This window comes from Crinia signifera, chromosome 1, assembly GCF_055691185.1.
Source record: "Crinia signifera chromosome 1, ASM5569118v1, whole genome shotgun sequence".
NCBI classification, from domain to species: domain Eukaryota; kingdom Metazoa; phylum Chordata; class Amphibia; order Anura; family Myobatrachidae; genus Crinia; species Crinia signifera.
In genome coordinates, this window is record NC_139217.1 from 260,012,595 (window position 1) to 260,034,738 (window position 22,144).

The 22,144-nt window shown below is 43.1% G+C and overlaps 1 protein-coding gene across 4 annotated transcripts in view; it reads right to left on the reverse strand.

The window, feature by feature from the left end:
- Nucleotides 1-22,144, reverse strand: part of LOC146073909 (hydroxysteroid 11-beta-dehydrogenase 1-like protein) — a 77,260-nt gene that overhangs the window by 29,239 nt on the left and 25,877 nt on the right. The window contains exons 1-4 of one of the 4 annotated variants that reach the window (XM_083181504.1): nucleotides 21,304-21,777; nucleotides 19,656-19,770; nucleotides 15,359-15,489; nucleotides 12,684-12,795 (exon numbers count right to left, since the gene is read on the reverse strand). In XM_083181504.1, coding sequence (XP_083037630.1) covers nucleotides 12,684-12,795; nucleotides 15,359-15,489; nucleotides 19,656-19,737 — 325 coding nt within the window. In that variant the 5' untranslated portion in view covers nucleotides 19,738-19,770; nucleotides 21,304-21,777. Of the gene's footprint in view, nucleotides 1-12,683; nucleotides 12,796-15,358; nucleotides 15,490-19,655; nucleotides 19,815-21,002; nucleotides 21,193-21,303; nucleotides 21,778-22,144 lie in introns of those variants that run through there. The other 3 variants (XM_083181500.1, XM_083181485.1, XM_083181492.1) reach the window with 3 other exon arrangements.

A 22,144-nucleotide genomic window follows, 5' to 3' on the forward strand; every position in this document is an offset into this window, starting at 1 on the left:
CGTTGTTTTTGGCCTCATCCAATAAGAGAAAAAGCTCAGATTGATATAACAGTGAGGGGTCTTTGGGCAAAGTTATGTAGAAGTCTGTATCGTTAAGTTGTCTTTTAGCTTCTAATATATAATCTTTTGTATCCTGAATCACCAGGCCCCCCCCTTTATCTGCCTCTTTGATGATTATAGAGGAATCTTTCATAAGATTTTTTAAGGCTCTTTTTTCCCATTTATTTAGATTGGTGTGACGTCTTGGGTGTTCATTGACTTGTTTACAAAGATCTTTAAAATCTTTCAAGGTGGTCTTGTAAAAGCTTTCCACACTACTTCCTTTCGTTTTTATTGGAAAAAATTCCGATTTCATCTTAAAATTTTTCTTTATATCGAAAATTTTTTGAGGGGAAGAAGAAAAAGATGGATGTTCATTTTCATCTAAGAGCTGTACTAAAGTGGCTAGAGCTTGTTGGTCTTCTGTGTCTAGCAGAATGGGTGAGGCCTGGTCCTGTTTTTCAACCAGAGTTTTATTGGCGAAGTATTTTTTCCTACACAAGGTCCTAATGTATCTATTTAATTCGACGAAAAGGTCGAAAATATTGGGTGTGGATGAGGGTGAAAATTTGAGTCCTTTATTTAAGAGTTTATTTTCGGTGGTGGTTAAAATTCTTTTTGAAAGATTAAATATTTTTTGTGGGGGTTTTGAGTTACTGATTATCTTCTTATTCTTGAGTTGTACCTGTCTGCCTCCTCTACTTCCTCGAAGCTTGAGGCCCTTCTTCTTTTTGGTGTACCTGTTACGTGATCGGTTTTTTGGTGTGGACTTGGGAGTCTCTTCTTTCTCATTTGTTGATCTAAAAAAACTACCTCAGGTTCTTGTTGGGATTTAGTTTTGAGTGGGTAGGACCATTCTTTGGGTCTGGCTCCTCTCTCCATTGTTTCTCTAGATCTATATTCTTTTTCCCTTTGGGAATAATTGGAAGGGGGATTGTAATGACAATCCCCCTTCCAATTATTCCCAAAGGGAAAAAGAATATAGATCTAGAGAAACAATGGAGAGAGGAGCCAGACCCAAAGAATGGTCCTACCCACTCAAAACTAAATCCCAACAAGAACCTGAGGTAGTTTTTTTAGATCAACAAATGAGAAAGAAGAGACTCCCAAGTCCACACCAAAAAACCGATCACGTAACAGGTACACCAAAAAGAAGAAGGGCCTCAAGCTTCGAGGAAGTAGAGGAGGCAGACAGGTACAACTCAAGAATAAGAAGATAATCAGTAACTCAAAACCCCCACAAAAAATATTTAATCTTTCAAAAAGAATTTTAACCACCACCGAAAATAAACTCTTAAATAAAGGACTCAAATTTTCACCCTCATCCACACCCAATATTTTCGACCTTTTCGTCGAATTAAATAGATACATTAGGACCTTGTGTAGGAAAAAATACTTCGCCAATAAAACTCTGGTTGAAAAACAGGACCAGGCCTCACCCATTCTGCTAGACACAGAAGACCAACAAGCTCTAGCCACTTTAGTACAGCTCTTAGATGAAAATGAACATCCATCTTTTTCTTCTTCCCCTCAAAAAATTTTCGATATAAAGAAAAATTTTAAGATGAAATCGGAATTTTTTCCAATAAAAACGAAAGGAAGTAGTGTGGAAAGCTTTTACAAGACCACCTTGAAAGATTTTAAAGATCTTTGTAAACAAGTCAATGAACACCCAAGACGTCACACCAATCTAAATAAATGGGAAAAAAGAGCCTTAAAAAATCTTATGAAAGATTCCTCTATAATCATCAAAGAGGCAGATAAAGGGGGGGGCCTGGTGATTCAGGATACAAAAGATTATATATTAGAAGCTAAAAGACAACTTAACGATACAGACTTCTACATAACTTTGCCCAAAGACCCCTCACTGTTATATCAATCTGAGCTTTTTCTCTTATTGGATGAGGCCAAAAACAACGGAATCATCTCGAAGGAAGAATTTCATTTTCTTTATAATGAACACCCTCTCACACCCATTTATTATCATTTACCCAAAATCCACAAGTCCCTCACCTCACCTCCTGGGCGCCCTATTATTTCAGGTATTAATTCTCTCTCTTCTAATCTTTCTTTTTATGTTGACTCTTTTCTACAGCCTCGTGTACCCTCCCTCAGGTCTCACATCAAGGATTCAGGACACTTTTTACAATTAATTCAAACTGTAGTATGGAAACCATCTTATGCTTTCCTTACATTGGATGTACAAAGCTTGTATACAAACATCCCCCATTTATTAGGAGTACAAGCAATCAATAACAAACTTTTAAGAGATGGAGACCTGGGGGAGGATCACAGACTGTTTTTGACACGTTCTATTTTATATATTTTACAGCACAACTATTTTTTATTTTTGGACACTTTTTATTTACAGGTGAATGGGACGGCCATGGGGACCAGGTTCGCGCCGAGTTACGCCAACCTCTTTATGGGGGAGGCGGAGGACACCCTGATATGGGGTGGTCCATTCGGTGCGAACCTGGTCCTCTATGGTCGTTACATTGATGATCTTTTTATTATTTGGGATGGGGACCACTTTTCTGCAAATTCTTTCGTTGAGCACTTAAACAATAATCAATTTAATTTGAAATTCACCCATGCTTATGATAAGCAAAAAATTAATTATCTAGATCTCACATTAGAGATCAAAGACAATAAGATTGCTACTAGCACTTTTTTTAAGGAGGTAAGTACCAACAACTACCTCAATTATCATAGTTCACACCTTCCTATCTGGAAAAAGAATATACCAAAAGGCCAACTACTCCGCTTAAAGAGAAACTGCTCGGACGAAGTAACATATCAAAAACAATCACATATCTTGATAGAAGCTTTTGAACAAAACAATTATCCAGAAAATATCCTTAAAAAGGCACTATCTGATGTTTCACAGATCGAAAGAAAAGATCTTTTGACAAATATTACAGCCACTTCTAAAAAAAATAAAAATAAAAACGATAAAGAACTCTATGATAATAAGAGAGAGATGGCTTTTATCTCCAAATATAATGATTACTGTCCTAAAATCCGTAATATAATTAAGAAGAATTACAATATTCTTAAAGGTGACAATGTACTCTGCAATCTTATTCCAGACCAACCTGTTTTTATATTCCGCAAAAATAAATCTTTAAAAAATCTATTAGCCCCCAGCTTTCTAAAACCAATTGTTACGTGTACAAACGAGAAGCCTACTTCCTGGCTACCCACTAAACCTAAGGGTTTTTTTCAGTGTGGGTCTAACCGCTGTCTCACTTGTCAACATGTAGACAGAAGGACACTGAAAGTCACTGTAGACGATGGGTCGACTCATGAAATCGACAGTTTCATTAATTGTAACACCAGTTTTGTTATTTATGTACTTACATGCGATTGCAACCTGAAATATGTTGGGCGCACCACTCGCCCCCTTAAACAACGTTTTTTAGAGCATCGTAGAAATGTCATTAACAAAGTGATTTTGCATAGTGTATCCAAACATTTTTTTGAGAAACATTCCAGTGACCCTAAGAGTCTTAAATTGATAGGGGTTGAACACATCGCTAAGACCATTAGAGGTGGAGATCAGTTCAAAAAGTTATGTAGGAGAGAAGTTTACTGGATGTATCAGATGAATTGTATCCACCCTAATGGTCTAAACGAAGCAATAGAACTAAATAGTGTGATTTGAAATCAGTGAGTTACACACTAAAAAATTCCCATTTCTATAATGAGTCCCTCTTGCCCTACTGATCTAATCCTCAATTTCAATTTTTATTTCTTTTATTATTATTATTATTATACATTTCTTTACAAGATTCTTGTGCATATATATATATATATATTTTTTTTTTGTACCTGTATTATTATATTTAAATATAAATATAATTAAATATAATTACCATTATCACTATTATTATTAATTTTTTCATTCTTTCATTTGTGTAATAATAATTTTTGGTTACCTTCTCATCTATTCTTCTACCAAAAGAAGAATTAAGTGATGTTGTATTATTGTTTGCTATATACTGTATTTCCCTCCTCCACTGACCAACAACATAGGCCAAATGTATATAATATACTGATGTATGTATCAAAAGTGGCCACAAGATGGCGCTACTTTTTCCATTGCCATTCTGCAATCATGGTTTAGTATTCTTTAGCTAATTATAATCTATCAAATGTTCTTATCTACTGAATGAGACTCTCTTTTTTAAACCCCATAACGTTTTTTTCTAATCTATATGTGACCTAAAATGGACACACGATATTTTCACGTCTATATAAAAGTTAAATATACCAACACTGAGTTACGTGACCATCCCCACAAAAAAAAAAAAAAAAAAAAAAAGGTTATGTCTGTTCTTGAATCATGTTTATTTCCACAATGATGTGTGTTTAGATTGATGCGTAATAACTTTACAACCTTAGTTTAACTTTCCTCCGCCACTTTTATAATAATAAACTCTAGAAAGAGGTCTGGAACGCAAGCCTATCACTAGAAAGAGGTCTGGAACGCAAGCCTATTACTAGGCAACCAGACTGCACGCTAGTGAAAACCGGAACTTCCGGAATACCATCTCCAAAACGAGGTCTGAGACGCAAGCCTATTACGGGGCGTCCAGGCGATATGAATGAAACAGGAAGTACGCTTCCTAAATAGAGGCTTGGAACGCACGCGAACATCGCGCCAGCCTCCCCTGTCTAAATTCATCCCGCCCCACGCCTAGTATAGGCTGTACCACAAACACATGACCCGTTGTCATGACGAACGCTTGGTGTTTGAGGAAATAATCTATTGGACACCTGATCCCCGTCCAATAGCGCGCCTCTGTTACACATGTTTTTATTTGCCTAAAACTTAATTTTTCGTCATATTAATGTGAAAGTTCATTCTGCATGTCATTCATTTTACTGTTGCCTTCTATTGTTTTTCATTTATTGAAATTTTATGTATTAAAGTAGATGAAATGTTCTTTAGCACACAGGTGCACTGTGTTTGATTATCAGACACAGGTATAAATACCCCTAAAGAACTGTCAGCAGCATATCCTTGACAAAGCTGTCCCTAGAGACAGTGAAACGCGTTGGAAGCTGCTTGCTCATACTGGCCCCTCACTGTTGTTGCCACACCACGCTATTTGGATCCAACCAGCCGTTGATTATCTTTATATTTTGGGAAAACAACCTTTCATCCTTGAGACCTACCATCTGGCTCCATATTCACCATCACCAAGCGGAGAAGATTTATCCACCAACCCCACACGGAGATCACAGCTTTTTCAGCAGTCCTATATGGACACAAGACTCCCAAGGGACAATCAGTGGTAATTATTTCTATCTTCTAAAAATTCGCTGACTTTTATTCCCAATTGGAGACCTTATATATTGTTCCAGTTCAAAAAAGAACTTTGTTGGGCCCCTATCCATTTACCCACCTCACGGCATACATAGGACGGATCCTATTAACATCCCACCAACAGTGGCATCCACTGAGGGCTTGAGCATTTTACTAATATATTTTTATTGTGTATTTCTTATTATATCGATTCAATTATTGTCCATATTGTGTAATAAATTTTTATATTGATTTTCCTCATTGGCAAGCGCTACTTTATTCTTTCTTGTTTCAGCCAGGAGCCAGCCTGAGAGCCTGCCACAGTGACAGGACAGTAGGCAGAGCCGCTGCAGCTGCAGTGTGGTCTACCCGGGCACAGGGAAAGGCAGGGGCGTGGCCTAATCACGGACCCCCCGTGGCCACGCCCCCTTTTGGACACTCGACATGCTGACTGCTGCTGAAGGAGCCCAGCCAGGCCAGCAACCCAGCGCAGGTACAGCTAGCCGGCCGGGGGAGGGGGCACTGCCGCTGTCGGTAGGAGGTGCTGCAATTGTGCGCACCCCCTGTGCGCACGCCTATGAGTAATGCTTAACAAACCATCCCAATGGCTAAGTTGTAAACTGTTTCATGAATTATAGGGGTCTGCTGGTGTGTACTATTATTCTGCAATCACCATCCCTAATAGTACACACATTTTCAACAGAAGACAGGAGGAGGACCCATGCATCATCTTTCTGACATCCTAAAAACCAATACCAATAAATATGGTAATGGGTGGTCCCAGATTCAACTACTCATGCAGGTGGGAAAAGGAGGCTTGGCACCACAAAAAGGGGGAGTGCTATTACAGTTTATACCACACAGCGTAATGCCCATTACACATTTTAGCAAACTCCTTAATACCCATTACACATAAAGCCACACCCCGTAATGTCAATTACACATAAGGTCACACACCATTATATTAATTACACAATGTGCCACACATTGTGATGCCCATTACATAATATATAACAAACCATAATGCCCATTACATATTTGACACATAAGTGCTACTTATTGACATTCTCATTGCTAGGGGGTTCATACTCGATGCCAAGGGGGCTTAATACTCATTGCCAAGGGGGAATACATGCTTGTTGCCAAGAGGGATTGAACTGCTCATTGCCAAGGGGGAGTGAATTGCTCATTGCCAAGGGGAAATTATTTGCTCATTGCCAAGGATGAAATAATTGCTTGTTCCTAAGGGGGAGAGAAATGGCTTGTTGCCAAGGGGAGGGTCAAATGCTGCCGCCTGCCTCTACGCACATAATTGTAAAGACAAGACAGTCGGACAGCGATGTATAGTCAAAGCAGGTCTGCCACTATTTTCAACTCTCCCACTGGACCGATAGCCAATAGGGGCTTGCGGTCCAGCAGCCAATCAAAGAAAGCCGCTCCTGATTAGCTGCTGGACTGGGAGCTCCTTTCAGCTCTTTGAAGGACCCTACAAATTACATACAATGTAGTTTTTCTTTCAGTTATTGAATATTATTACTAAGGTCCATTGCTGACTTTTACTGACTAGTATAGTTATTTAATGCCTCAGTTGCCGAAATAAAATATTTTAGACATGTTTTTTAGATGCATGTAACATGATTTAGAGACAAATTGAATGTGAGGACAGTTCAGTCAGGGATGACACATAGACAGTGAGCTTGTGGAGTAGGATTGCTTGTTGTGTTCTCAACAGTGATAGAGATACTGTATCAGGTTGGTAACTACTCTTGGCTGCTGGGAATATAATTAATTCTGTTATGGATGTGTTATTTGATGTGGTGAGATGTAATCCAAAATGAAATGGCAGAAAGGCATTCACAGATGCAGAACAATACTGATGGTGACAAATTAGGGGAGGATAGATAGATTTGAGTATCATCAGCATTCAGATGATACTGAAATCCAAAATAGTTGATTCATTTGTCAAGAGAGGAGGTATGGATTGAGAAAAGCAGAGGACCTAAGACTGAGCCTTGTGGTACTCTGACTAACAGAGGTAGTGAAGACAAGGTACTGTAGAATCAGAGAAGCAAATACTGAAAGAGCAATTAGATAGGTAGGATGAGAAACAAGAAAGGGCTGTATTCTGAAGACCTAGGGACTGTACTGTTTGTATGAGAAGAGAGTGGTCAACAGTGTCAAAGGTAGCAGAGATCTAGAAGAATAAGAAGTGAGAAATGGCTTTTTCATAAGTGGCCAGATAATTCACTACTTTAGTCAGTGCTGTCTTTTTGGAGTGTTGAGAGTGAAAGACTTACTGAAGTGGGTCCAATAAGTTGTAGGAGTTAAGAAGGTGTGCGAGGTGAGTATAGGCAAATCTCTTAAGTAGCTTGGAGATGCACAAGAGCTGAGAAATGGGACGGTAGTTAGTTAGAGAGAGAGTTAGGATCAGAATTGTGTTTTTTCCAGCATGGGAGTAATAACTGCATGCTTGACCATAGAAGGAAATATACCAGTAGAGAGAGAGGTTACAGAAATTAGTTAAGTTTGGGATAAGCACAGGAGGTAAAGTTTTACTGACTTGTGAGGTTATAGAATCAAGAGGAGAAGTAGTAGAGTAGGAGGATGAGAAGAGTGTTGATACATCATCCTCACTCAGGGCCTTATTCAAATGGACAAAACCATGTGCACTTCAGGTGGGGCAGATATAACATGTGCAGATAGAATTAGATTTGGGTGAGTTACTTTCTGTGCAGGGAAAATACTGACTGCTTTATTTCTAAACTGCAATATAGATCTCGCTTTGAAGAAAAACCCCACCCAAATCTAAGTCTATCTGCACATGTTATATCTGCCCCCACCTGCTGTGCACATGTTTTTGTCCATTTGAGAAGGAATTTTCCTCTAAGAGAGCCGCCTCCTGCTACCCAAGTTCCGGCCGCCGCTGCTATACTCACTGCTGCCAGAGGGGGAGAGCCTCACTAATTTTAAGACGGCCCTGTCCTCACTTGTGGAGTTAAATGATGAGAAAGTGTCAAAGGGCTCAATAAAGGAAGTGAGCAAGTCACTGGCTGAGGAGGAGCATTTGAATTCCTCTTGGATTTTATCAATCTTGTCCTTGAAGAAGGAAGAAAGTTCTTTGTGCACTGATAATGTCACGAACCTGACTAGTTTCATGTTTGTTTTCTGTGTTTCCAGGCTTGCCTGTGTCCATGCTGCTGCTGCTGCAGTAGCATCACATTCCTAGGTGATTACTCACTTGTGAGGACTCCTATCTGCTGAAGTAATCACAGGCTACTTCAGGTTGTCTGCATTCTAGGCTCCTCCATATTGAAGACCATCAGCTGACATGGTTGCTCCAATAGGTTACTTGCAAACTCTGACCTGTACACCTGTGCCAGAATCAAGGTATTCTCAAGTCCCTCCTGGTTCTGATTGATGCTGTGGCTTGCAGCCAATCACAGACAGGCAAGGGGGATATAAGTCAGAGTTCTGGCCCTGCCTCCCTGCCTTGAACAATTGCTCATTCTGTACCCTAAATGTTTGCACCTGTTTCAGAAGTTCCTAGGCTCCAGGCTACCCAGTGCTTCCAGCGTTATCACCTTCAGTTTCCTGCTGCTGATTTGGCTAACCTTTCACCTACTAGTCACTACTGCTTATCCATCCCTGTGGTAGAGTGTGCCCAGCCATCCCAAGTAGAGGTCACCGCTGTCCCTGGCTAGCTATCTCTGCTAGCTCCCAGGCTAGTCACCTATATTGGCTCCCAGGCCAACCTCCTGTTATTGCTCTGCCCCAGAGACTCTTACCACCAGCGTCATGACCATCAACTACTACTACTGAGCTCTCCAGAGATTTTTACCACTAGTGTCCTGGCTGTTGACATCCCAGGTCAACCATCACCGACTCCCAGGCCATCAACATCTCCTAAGGCTCCCAGGGCACTGACAAACGTCACCGGCTCCCAGGCCATCGACAGTCCTAACAGCTCCCAGGCCGTCAACACTCCTAACGGCTCCCAGGCTGTCAACACTCCTCTCCGGCTCCCGGGCCATCGATACACACTTCCATCTCCCAGGCCATCAGCAACCATCCCCAGCTCCCAGGCCGAAGAACACACTATTGGTTCCCTGAAAGAAAATGTCCTCCATTGGCTCTCAGGCCAAGTACCCTCCTGGATCTCAAGCTAGACAGACTCTCCAGTGGCTTCCAGGCCAACGTACCCTCCTTGCTCTCAGGTCAGACATTCTTTCCACTGGCGCCCAGGCCAATCTACCCTCCGACTCTCAGGCCATGGACTACTCATCTCCAGCTTCCAGGCCATGGACTACTCCTAATGGCTCCCAGGCTGTCAACAGTCATCTGCAGCTCTCAGGCCATTGACAACTCTCAACGGCTCCCAGGCTACCAACTGTCATCCCCAGCTTCAGGCCATTGCTACTTACCTGCAGCCAAGGCCGACCACAAGTCAAGACTACCTGTATACAAACTCATCGTACATAAAGCAACCCTCCTACCAGTTCCCAGCGCCCTCCACTGGTTCACCACGGCCACAGCCGGAAACACAACAGACCCCGGTGCTGAAAGCTAGTAGCTGGTGGGGATGGTGAGGGAGGGTAAAGAAGTGATTTAAACCTATTAAAAAGTAATTTGGGGTTAGAGATTGGTTTGTTTGGCAGTGTCCAGAGCATTACGATATGAGTGGTTAGTAGTCAAATGTGAGGAAGTCACTTGGATTCTGAGATTTAAGCCACTGGTGTTCTAATCTACGCAATAGTTTTTGTAGGTGTCTTCTTAATTTAGAGTGCCATGGTTGGAATCTAAGTCTAAATGGATTGAGGAGTAGCTGGAGCAACTTCATCATCGGTTGTTTGTAGAGTCAGGTTCTGGTTGGATAAAGCGATCTCAGAACAGGTAAATGTAGAAATTGGTGAGAGCAGTTATTGCAAAGAGGTAGAAAGTTGTTAGTTAATAGCGTTAGTATTTCTGAGAGTTTGAGGAAGCTTGCATGATTTGGGTTTTACAGAGTTTTGCATCATGGAGGGGATTAAGAACGTGATAAGGTTGTGATCAGAGAGAGGTAACAGGGTGTTAGCGATTTCAGAACTAGAGCATAGCCTGGTGATTACAAGATCGAGGCAGTGGCCTTCCTTGTGAGTAAAAGAGTCAAACCATTGGGTAAAGGTGCCCATACACGTTACAATTATTGTATACAATATTGGGTACTTGTTTCCTAGCACGGCCACAACGATCATGATCGTGGGCATCGTGAGGAAAAATCGGGGGCATCGCGGCCATCGCATGCACTAAAAAATCAGGTGCGATGGAACGACGCGATGCCCGCGATTTCCCCATAGGGAACAATGTTAAATGCCTCAATTTACCCGCGATGCCCCCGATTTCCCATAGGAATCAATGTTAAATGGCTCAATTTACCCAAATCATCATAGGGAACAATGGTAAATGGGCCAGAAAACCCAAAAAACACCCCTGAACAGTGAAATGTCCCCCCAAAAGTAGTTGACGCCACTCCACGATCAACGCGAACCCAAAGCATGGCGAGCGCAGCGACCCCGCGAGGGGCGGCGGTACGTGTCCTCCGACCTTTTCATACCCCCACTATCCACGTCGGCGTGGAGTTGAGAATAGAATAGTGTGGCGAGCGCACCGAGCCCGAAGCGTGGCGAGCGCAGCGGATACCTGTGAAGCCCGCGAAGGGACGCGTTTAGCTGTGAAGGTATCCGCGTACGCTCGCCACACTATTCTATTCTCAACTCCACGCCGACGTGGATAGTGGGGGTATGAAAAGGTCGGAGGACGCGTACCGCCGCCCCTCGCGGGCTCGCTACGCTTGCCACGCTTCGGGTTCGCGTTGATCGTGGGGTGGTGTAAACTACTTTTGGGGGGACATTTCACTGTTCAGGGGTGTTTTTTGTGTTTTCTGGCCCATTTACCATTGTTCCCTATGATGATTTGGGTAAATTGAGCCATTTAACAGTGATTCCTATGGAAAATCAGGGGCATCGTGGCTAAATTGAGGCATTTAACATTGTTCCCTATGGGGAAATCGGGGGCATCGCGTCTGGACCATTTAAGCCATTTTTAGCCGCATACGACGCGACGACGCGATTTTGACTTTTTTCAATGCATTTCAATGGGAAAATCGGGGGCCCGCGATTGTGGCCGTGCTAGGAAACAAGTACCCAATATTGTATACAATATCGCATCTCATCGCATCTCGGTTTTGCGATGAGATGAGATCTAGTACAAAAAGTATGTGCTGCACATACTTTTTGTACTAGATCTCATCGCAAAACCAAGATGCGATGAGATGCGATATTGTATACAATATTGTATACAATAATTGTAATGTGTATGGGCACCTTTAGACCTAGAGAGGAGGTTAGAGAGAGGAGTTTGGGGGCATGTGGGGAAAACAGGTCGTCAATAGCGATATTGAAATCCCTCATGATGATGGTGGAGATGTCAGAAGATGAAAATTGAGGGAGCCAGGCAGAAAAATCTTCCAGAAATTGTTGTTTGGGAAGCCCAAGGAGAAAGGGGTGATACCCTGATAGAGTGATCTCAAAATTATGTGACTGTGAGTGATGGAACCAGTGGTAGGACTGTGTATGTGCACAACTGGGACAGTAATATTCCAACACCCCAACCTTTACTGTTACCAAGCCCGGTGGTGTGTGTTAAGTGGAGACCACCAGGTGACAGTGCTGCGGGGGAGGCCATGTCTGATTGTATGAGCCAAGTCTCTGTAATAGCCAACAAATTGAAGTTGCCAGAGATGAAGAGGTCATAGATTGATGTTAATTTGTTGCAAACAGAGCATGCTCACAATCACATACTTTAGTAGGGATGCGATAAGCATCCCGGCAATCAGACTTCCAGCATTCAGTATACCGACGCCAGCATCCTGACTACCACTGGGAGACCAACAGTGGAATCATGACTACCACCAGCAGACCGGCGATGGAATTCCAACAGCAATTAGGATGCCGAGGCAAGAAACATGACTGCAAGGATGCCAATCAGTATGTATGCTAGCCGGGCTAGAGTGCAGCCGGGGAAGGGAGGTTTAGGCACTAGTGGGGGGACTTACAGTTGCAATGGAGGGTTAGGCTGTGAGGAGGGTGGGTTGGAGTAAGGTACTAGTGGGGAGGGTTAGGTTCACTCTGCGAGAGGAGGAGGGTAAGGGTTAGGCTGCTAGGGAGGATTGAGGGGGGGGGGGGTAGGTATCTTATGACCGCCCGCATTGCTACACCAGAATACTGTATGTACTGTACGACTTGTAGTATGTGAGTATGTTATGAACTGGTACATAAATTCCCTAATCTCTCACCCATCTTAGAGATTGCTTGTTCCACCACTCTCTCTCGAGCCTCTGATGAACCCATATCAGCAAGGACCAGGAACACTGTCTTAGCCCCAAGTTCAAGGCACTTGTTTCTCACCTGCAGTAAAGTACAAGCTATAGTCAGAGATGTATATTGTTCATGAGAACCTTCTACTGAAAACATGACCTACAGAACGTGTCTGTTACTGAAAGAGTGGCAGCGATAATACAACATACAAACATTATATAAAAAGTAAAATAAACTAAGGAATTAGGTAAGTAATTACAGTTGTACAAGCTTATTATGTTTATACATTGAGGAAACAAGCCTAGTGGGGGTCATTTATGAAGCTTATCCAATGCCAAGGGTTTGCACATCAGATCTCCAAGGTCAGAAGACAAGTGTTTAAACTAGAAGTGCACCTTAACCACTTAATGTAACTTTTGTATTTTTTTTGCCAAAGTTGGATTGTCAGGTTTTTTTAATAATTGAATTAGTTCAAGAACATGTATTTAAAACATTTATTCTTTTATTTTCTTATTTAATCTGTTTTTATTAAAAATATCAAGTAAAAAATACATGTCCAACCAGTATATGGTGTATATTGTCAGTAAAAACAAAACCCACAAGTAATGTAAAATACAGCACCAGTCTGATAAAAAATTGAGATGCAAATAGTCTTAAAGTGCTGGACATATGTATAAGTAATTACTGAGCGTCTGAGCACATAGATAAGCATTAACCTGTGTGAAGAAGAAGAGTAGAAAAGAAATAAGTGAAGGATAGTAGGGGTAAGGATGGGGAAGACCTGCAACCAAGAGCTAAATGCCTGTGAATACAATGGCATTACCTTTACATTGAAACCACAACAACCTCATTAACCGAGAACATATAGTTTTTATAGGCCGCAGAGGACCTATACTCCAACCAGGGGTGCCAGACTGTCATGAATTCTGTTTGTTTATCTTTTGAAGTAAGGTGTGCATATTCCATATTTTGGTAATCAATTTTTGAGAACCACATTTTCCTCATGGGAGGGCTGATAGACTTCCAGAGAGAATCGATTATTGCCCGAGGCTTTGTGGTTCATAATGGTCATTTTCGAGTAGTTTATCAACCGAAAGGCTGGGTCAGATGGAACTGGAACCCCAGTATCTCTTGCGAGGTATCCAGAACGTCATCCCAAAAAGGTTTGAGTACGGGGCAATCCCACCATACGTGAAGAGAGCCTGTGGCTCGTCTGCATCTCCAGCAAGTAGGTGGTATAGAGGGTAAAATTATGTGAAGCACAGAAGGGCACATATACCATCTCATTAACACTTTATACTGTCTCCCTTACATGAATGCATATAGAGCTTGTATGAGTTTTGAGAAAAAATAGCCTCCCATTCTTTTGGAGATAGTGATAGACCCAAGTCTCTCTCCCACTTCTGGGCGAAAGTAGGAAGGCTCTGGCCCACAGGAAGTCGAAGTAGTTTGTATAAAGTGGAGATCGTATGTCTGGGATTTATAGGGGATACACATAGTCTTTCGAACAGTGTTAGTTCCCAAGCTGCTAATTTGGCCCTATCATTTGTGTTTAGGAAGTGTCTAACTTGTAGATATTTCCAAAAATCATTGGAGGGGATATTCCACTTCAAACAAATATCAGAAAATTGTTTAACACCAGAAGGCTGAACCAATTGTCCCACCCTGAAGAGACCTTCTAGTGCCCATTGCCTAAAGTGCGCTAGTATCAGTCCTGGGGAGAACTCAGGACTGCCTAGGAATGAAGTCAGGGGGCCGAAAGTCGAGGAGATATGTGTGTCACCACGTATCTTTTTCCAAAACATGAGTGTAGGGGAAATAGTATGTATTTAAAACTTTAAAAAAGGTTTTCTTTAAAACAGAAGATGCAGAGAAGTCACTGAACTGGTTATACAGAGGGAGATATGCTGCAGAGACAGGGGGATGTAGCTGAGCAATATGGGAGGATATGCTGTAGAGACATAGGGACAAGGAGCTGAGAGATATGGGAGAAGTGGCAGATTGGGGGGGGGGGGGGAGTTACTCAGGCCTGTGCCCTACTTCGATTCTGGCATTTATTTTTAAATGTAGACGACAGTAGTGCTCTCCTTTTGTATGTCTACATTACTGCTACTACTACAACTCTGGTACTATGTGCAGGAGGCACTACCACCACACTGTGGCATTATGGTCTTGTTTATTGTATGTACCCCATGCCCCCAGTGAGGAATCTGGCTCACACAGCTCGCACCTGTGTGAAAAATGTACCTATCACCACTAACTGTCCCCATTCCCATCAGGAGACCCCCCTTTAATTTTTTTCTGGATCTGCTTCTGCATGGGAGGATGTGTTGGAGAGACAAAAGTAGGGGTGAGGCTGAGAGACACAGGGTAGATGAAGTTCACAGACAGGGGGGGGGGGGGGATTTCTGCTGCTGGCCCTGGTTAAACTCATGCAATGTAAACCTCTCAGACATTAAACAAACTGCAATCACCACCAAGTGAGGGAATCGCTGATGTGACGATAATTACAGCATTCATAAACTGTGGTGTCTTATTGAATTTCCACTTCCCCTGTCCATTTACTGCTTTCAGATAATTTAATCTTTTACCCAACAACTTGAATCAATTTGCAATTCACTTTAACTAACATTCTGATGGGTAAATCTCTTACCTTGACCAGAGCATGTTCCCTCCTCGCAGTGATAACAAGATTTGCTCCTGCCTTGGCGTACTGATATGCTATCTCCTCCCCGATGCCAGTGCTGGCACCGGTTACTAGAACCCTAGCATTGGCAAGACTGGCTGTGATAAAATAGAAAAGGGTCACCATAAATCTTTACAGCATCTGTAAAACATATCAACTAATAATAATAACAAACACTAATTATAAATTGTATTCCATATGTATTTCGTTTTTTTTTCAACAACTTTTTTTGAGACATTGGAAGTATCATATACCATACATATATTGTATTACAGTGTACAGAATTCAAATAAACATTGATTTCCATATGCAATTAAACAATCTTACATTTCAGATGTAGTTAAAAATAATTAAGAGAAAATATATTATAAAAAAAAAAAAAGTCAACCTTGAGTACTGAAGATGCAGGACTATGACATGTCTACATGTGAGTACTGACCTACAATATGTTGAACGTTATAAATTCTCCTACAAATCTTACTGAACACACAGGTGTAATAGATATCACTGAAGCAATCAGATGTTGTCATAAGGTTCAGTGAGCCATATAACTGCTATATTTTGCGTATCTTATGCAAGGATGTCTGACCACTGTGAATGGCCTGTAGAGGAGTGTTAAATACCTATTCCTTTCCTATAGACATATTGAAGGAAATTTACTAAGATGTGTATTCTACTTCACATGTGATGTTGCTATGGGCAACCAATCGGAATATACTTCTTATTTATTTAGCACCCTCTAGAAGATAGTAGACATGATCTGATTGGTTGCCCATAGCAACATCACATGTGAAGTAGAATACACATCTTAGTAAATTTCACCCATTACATCAGCAGGCTGAAAGTCTCCCGACTAAGGGGGTTATTCTGATTCACTCAGAAAGGCACAATCACTCTCTAATGGACAAAACCATATGCACTGCAGGTGGGGCAGATGTAACATGTGCAGAGAGAATACAAGCCCAGACCCCCCCCCCCCCCCCCCCCCCCCCCGCCATGAGAAGTCTCCTGCATGTTCCCCAGAGCTCCTGCTAGATCCTTCATGCTGCAGGAATTTGCGGGTCAGTGTGTTTTATTTTACTATTTTTAATACTGTGGAACTACAAGTGCCAGCGGGCCCTTTAATGCCCCGCAGGCTGGGACTTGTGTTTCTCCAAGTCCCAGCTTGCGGGGGAGGCTTGCTGGGACTCATAGTTCCCCAGTATTAGACAATAGTTTATTCATACCTCCCAACTTCTGTGCTTAGGAAATCGCGAGCGTCCGAAAAGGGGGCGGGCGTATGCAAATGAGGTTGCGGCTTATGCTAATTAGCCGCAGCCTCATTTTCATACGAGAATAGATGCTGTGCGCATGCGCACAGCGTCTATTCTATTAGATTGGGGGGTCTCCCAACTGCCACCCCCCGCAGCGGGACAATGCCTGCCGCGGGTGGGACAGCGGGACAGGACCCGAAAATCGGGACTGTCCCGCTGTAATTGTGACAGTTGGGAGGTATGGTTTATTCTTTTTTTTACACTTTAATCAGCCCGGTGACCACAGCCCAGGGTCACCGGGGACAGCACCAGGCTTCAGCCTTGTCAGGTAAGTCCTGGAGGGGGGGACCCCTTCATTTGGAGGGGGTCCCAACTCCCCCAGGGCCCCTGGCCAGGCTGACCGGTCAGGGGGTTAATGTTTTGGCCGCGGGACCTTATATCACAAGTGTCCCCCGGCTGTGACATTACCCTGCTGGCTGGTTTGGCCTGGGGCTGGTTCTTAAAATACGGGGGACCCCTAGTCATTTTGTCCCCCATATTTTGGGAACCAGCCCCGGACCTGGAGCCTGGGGCTGGTTGTTAAAAATCGGGGGACCCCTATTTGTCAGGTTCCCTGATTTTTAATTACCGGCCCCGGCTCCTTCAGCCTGGTGCTGGTTACAGCTGTGGGGGGGACCCCACGCTGTTTTTTTTTTTTTTATTTATTTAATTTTTCTAATTTTTTTTACACACTGCAGCCTGCACGGATCTGAATGATCCGTGCAGGCTGCCAGAAACATACGTATTAGCGGCCGTATATATGTGCCGCTAATACGAATGGTTACACCATCGGAGGGTTACAAAGCAGTCTTATCTGACTGCTTTGTACATTCCCCTCCGGAACACGACTTTGCATACGACTGAAACAGTCGTATGCAGTCGTAGGGGAAATACGAATACGAAAAACTAGGTTTTTCATATTGGTAAATTTCCCCCATAGTGTCAATTTTGCGTCATTTTGTGTGGTATAAGATTAATTTTGTGTCATTCTGTGTGGCATAAGGTGAATTTTGTGTCATTCTGTGTGACAATGTGAATTTTGTGTCATTCTGTGTGGCATAAGGTGAATTTTGCATCATTCCGTGTGGTATAAGGGGAATTTAGCATCATTCTGTGGGACATAGTGTGTATTTTGTGTCATTCTGTGTGGCATAGAGTCAATTTTGTGTCATTTTGTGTGGTATAAGATGAATATTGTGTCATTCTGTGTGGCATAAGGTGAATTTAGCATCATTCTGTGTGACATAATGTGAATCTTGTGTCATTCCGTGTGGCATAGTGTCAATTTTGCGTCATTCTGTGTGGCATAAGGTGAATTTTGCATCATTTCATGTGGCATAATGTGAAAGGGCATTAATTGCATGGGGAGGGGAGTATTTTGCAAAGGAAGAGATGCCGGTAGATCACGGGTAAGTAAGTGTACAAAAAGTAGATTCTGGTTAACAAAAGTCTGGCCACCCCTGCTCTAGAAGATAGTAGACATGATCTGATTGGTTGCCCATAGCAACATCACATGTGAAGTAGAATACACATCTTAGTAAATTTCACCCATTGCATCAGCAGGCTGAAAGTCTCCATACTAAGGGGGTTATTCTGATTCACTCGGAAAGGCACAACCGCTCTCTAATGGACAAAACCATATGCACTGCAGGTGGGGCAGATGTAACATGTGCAGAGAGAATACATGCCCCCCCCCCCCCCCCCCGCCATGAGAAGATATCCAAGTCTCCTGCATGTTCCCCAGAGCTCCTGCTTGCCCCTTCATGCTGCAGGAATTTGCGGGTCATTCGGAGAGGGGAAGGGGCTAAAATTATGGAAATCGCATCCTCTCTGACCCAGTAATCGCGCCATACTCGTCCTTGTGCTTCCAACATACTGCGTCTCGTCTGCAGACTTCTCCCAGAGAAGAGATCGACAAAGTAGGCAAGTATGAAATTGGGCGTGGCTTCATTATTGTGGCGTCCCCACAAAGCCATGCCTCCTTTATGGGAGGTCATGCCCCTTTTTTGCTACCACCACGAACAGGAGTCCCGCCCCACAAATTGCAAATGTTGGAGGGAAATAAGGGGATGTCCACTACTGACTCCAACCCCACTTATTTTGATGAACTGGGACAGTTGAAATATAGTATTATTCAGAAAGCTATTTCTAAATGATTCGGTCCTTTTCCATTAAATTTGTGCGTATTTGCTATATACTTCCCTACTCTCATGGATCATCCGGGAGGCTCACGAAATAAGGGTGGAAGAGTATACAAGTCTCTGGGTCAGTGATGTCTAACCTTGACACTCCAGCTGTTTTTGAACTACACATCCCAGCAGTTTTAGCATTGCCAAATAGTAAAACTGTAGCATGCTGGGATTTGTAGTTCAACAACAGCTCTAGTGTCAAGATTAAGCATCACTGCTTCTGGGATAATTTGCACACCCTGCACATAACTACCCAGCTTTCCCGCTGTCGGAAGGGTTGGATGACCCAATTTACCCCCCAACACACACACTGTCGAGCTGTATAAACCAGGGGTGGGGAACCTCAGGCCCAGGGGCCGCATGCGGCCCCCGTAGCCAGTCTGAGTGGCCCTCCCACCTGCCTGGCAGTTTTGCCGGGAGTCAAGTACAAGGGGAATTCTCGCGAGAGGTCGGTAGTTCTCGTTAGATTCCTCTTAATCAACTGGAGACTGTCAGTCCTAGTCAGCGGCAGCCGCCGGAGCATGAGCTGCAACAGGACAATTTGTAAGAGAAATGTTTACTTATGGCCCCCGAAGGATTTTTTCCCCATATAAACGGCCCTTGACACAAAAAAGGTTCCCCACCCCTGGTATAAACAATGCACACTATAGACAGAGCAGTTATTTCCATAAAATCTGTAAATCAACTGCATAAAATCCCTCACATTGCCTCACATTTCAATGGATTACCCATACAAGAAAAATGTATTTCATATGATTTTACTTCATGAATTTCATTTCTTACCTGGGTCAAAAGTATCACGGTACAGATATCCCAGTACTGCCACAAATACAACAAAGCACCATCCTTTCATCATGTAGCCCATTCTGGAGTCCTATATTCAGTACAGGTTCACAGCCTGCCCAACAAAGTTGAAAGAAGTCTGTTGAATGTAGCCTAGTGCTTAAAGAATCACGTGTTAGAGATGGCTGTTCCATAAACTACATAGCAAAGTGTAATCCTGGCTCTGAGTGTTGCATAATAACAGTACAATAACACACACATAGATTTTGTGGCAGTCTGCATTGTAGTCATTCTACACCCATTTCTTTAACATAGCTTGCAGCCTTGCACGGAGATTGAGAAACTGGAATAGTGGGTGTCTCAAAGGCCTTTAGATAACAAACAGTGACAGTGACCAATGAAATATAAGAACTACTGGGAGATGATAGAGTTGAAAGTTCACATGGTGTTACATATCACATCTCTGAGACAAATCAATGCAAAATCTATTTAGTTCTGCCCTTAACACACTCCCTACACACACTTATGAATGTATCTAGACTACAACACTGAAATGCACAAGCAATCCAATAATTGCTTCAAGCTACAAAGTTCATAGCTGATATACTACGGACATGTAAACACATGCATCTTTACCTACAGTTTATAAAAGTAGTAGTGTATTTTCATGCTATCATAGCTAAGATCTGATAAATAAAACAGAACTGTGACTGTAAAGAGAAGCAGGGATGTGATACAGGGTCTGATTAAAAGAGGTACAGTCAGCGGCATAACTATAGAGGGTGCAGGGCATACAGCTGCTATGGGGCCAGTATAAATGTGTGTATGTATGTATGACAGAATGTGAGGGGCAGTGTATTTATGTACAATGTGTATATGAGAGGCAGTGTACAGTATGTGTGTGTATATGTATATATATGTGAGAGGCAGGGAACAGATGTGTCCTGATAAAGTGTGGCTGGAGCCAAGTGTGCATGCGCCCACCTCCTAATAAGTATAAGGGAGGCCCCTTAAAAAAATTGCTATGGGGCCCACAGATTTCTAGTTCACCCCTGTACAGCAGCATCAGCAATTTGCTCACAAACCAAGGAAAATAGACAAAAACATTCAGCCAAGTTGTTTAAGTGAATCAGATTCCACTACAGTGCCTTGTCTGATATACAGTTTTTGCCTGTTTCCAAATTTTGTGATCAATCTACTGATTTATAAATTATGGGGCCGATTCAGGATCACTCGATGTGATCTGAATTCAGCCCCAGCCCCGATAGTCTGGGTTTTGCGCACTTCTGCGCATGTGCAAACCCTGTGTCAGGATACAGGCTTAAAACCTTTTCTGGCGTAACTCACCTTTGCTTTCTTGTCAGCATGAAAGCTGCATGCTGAGTGCCTGGCTGCTGAAGTTCCTGATTAGTCACCTGTCACATTCCAAGGTATTGCAGGGAAACTGGACTCTCTTCTCACAGAGGTGATTACGCCTGTTCATGCTGTCTTTACACGCTTAGCTGATTAGTGTCTGTTCCTGGATCACAGTGTATTCTTGCCTAGAGTCACATGATCTCAGCATGCAAACCTCATGCGACACCCTGCTTGTCTTCTGTGCTTTAAAAAGAAGTCAAGCCCTATGCCTGATACCTGAACAATTGCATACCTTGCGGTGTGTACTGGATCACTCTGTGCTTCACATTCAGGTCCCAAGTTCCAGCGTGCAATTACCAGTTTGATCCAGCACCTCCTGCCTCCTGAGTCCGGTCCCATCTGGCACCTCCTGCCTCCGATCCCATCCGGCATCTCCTGTCTCCTGAGTTCAGTCTTGTCCGGTACCTCCTGCCTCTTGAGTCCAGTCTTGTCTGGTACCTCCTGCCTCCTATGTCCGGTACGTCTAGAGCGTGCCATCCGCACCTGCCCAAGACTAGGCCCATACACACTTAAAGATTTTCATTTCAAAAGACTTTGCCAAAATCTCTGAAAGATATATCTTTCACCAAAGTAGTTCGTACACACTGAGCTATTTTCACCAAAGAGCGAGAGATTTTCAGCCGGCGAAAGACTTTGATGAAAATCTTTCATTATAAAAGGATATTTACATAATGGGCGGGGTTTATATTCCAAGAGTGGGAGCAGGGGCCCTTTAATTTCAGTGCGATTCAGAACTGATCGCTGGGCTGCGTATATTGGGATCAGGTAAACGCCGCCCTGGCCGTTACCACTATAATATACATTGGTGGGCATATATATGGGATGCGGTTAATTTCCCGGCGGTCGGATTCCCGGCGGTCAAAATCCCGACGCTGGAATCCCGACCGCCGAAATCCTGAAACTTTCTCCCTCCGTGGGTGTCCACGAAACCCATAGAGGGAGAATAAATTAGCTCGCCGAGCGTACCGAGCCTGCAAGGGGGGGCAATCCACGTCCCCCCCCTTGTTGGGATTTTGGCCGTCGGGATTCCAGCGTCGGGATTCCAACCGCCGGGATTCCATACCGAATCTATA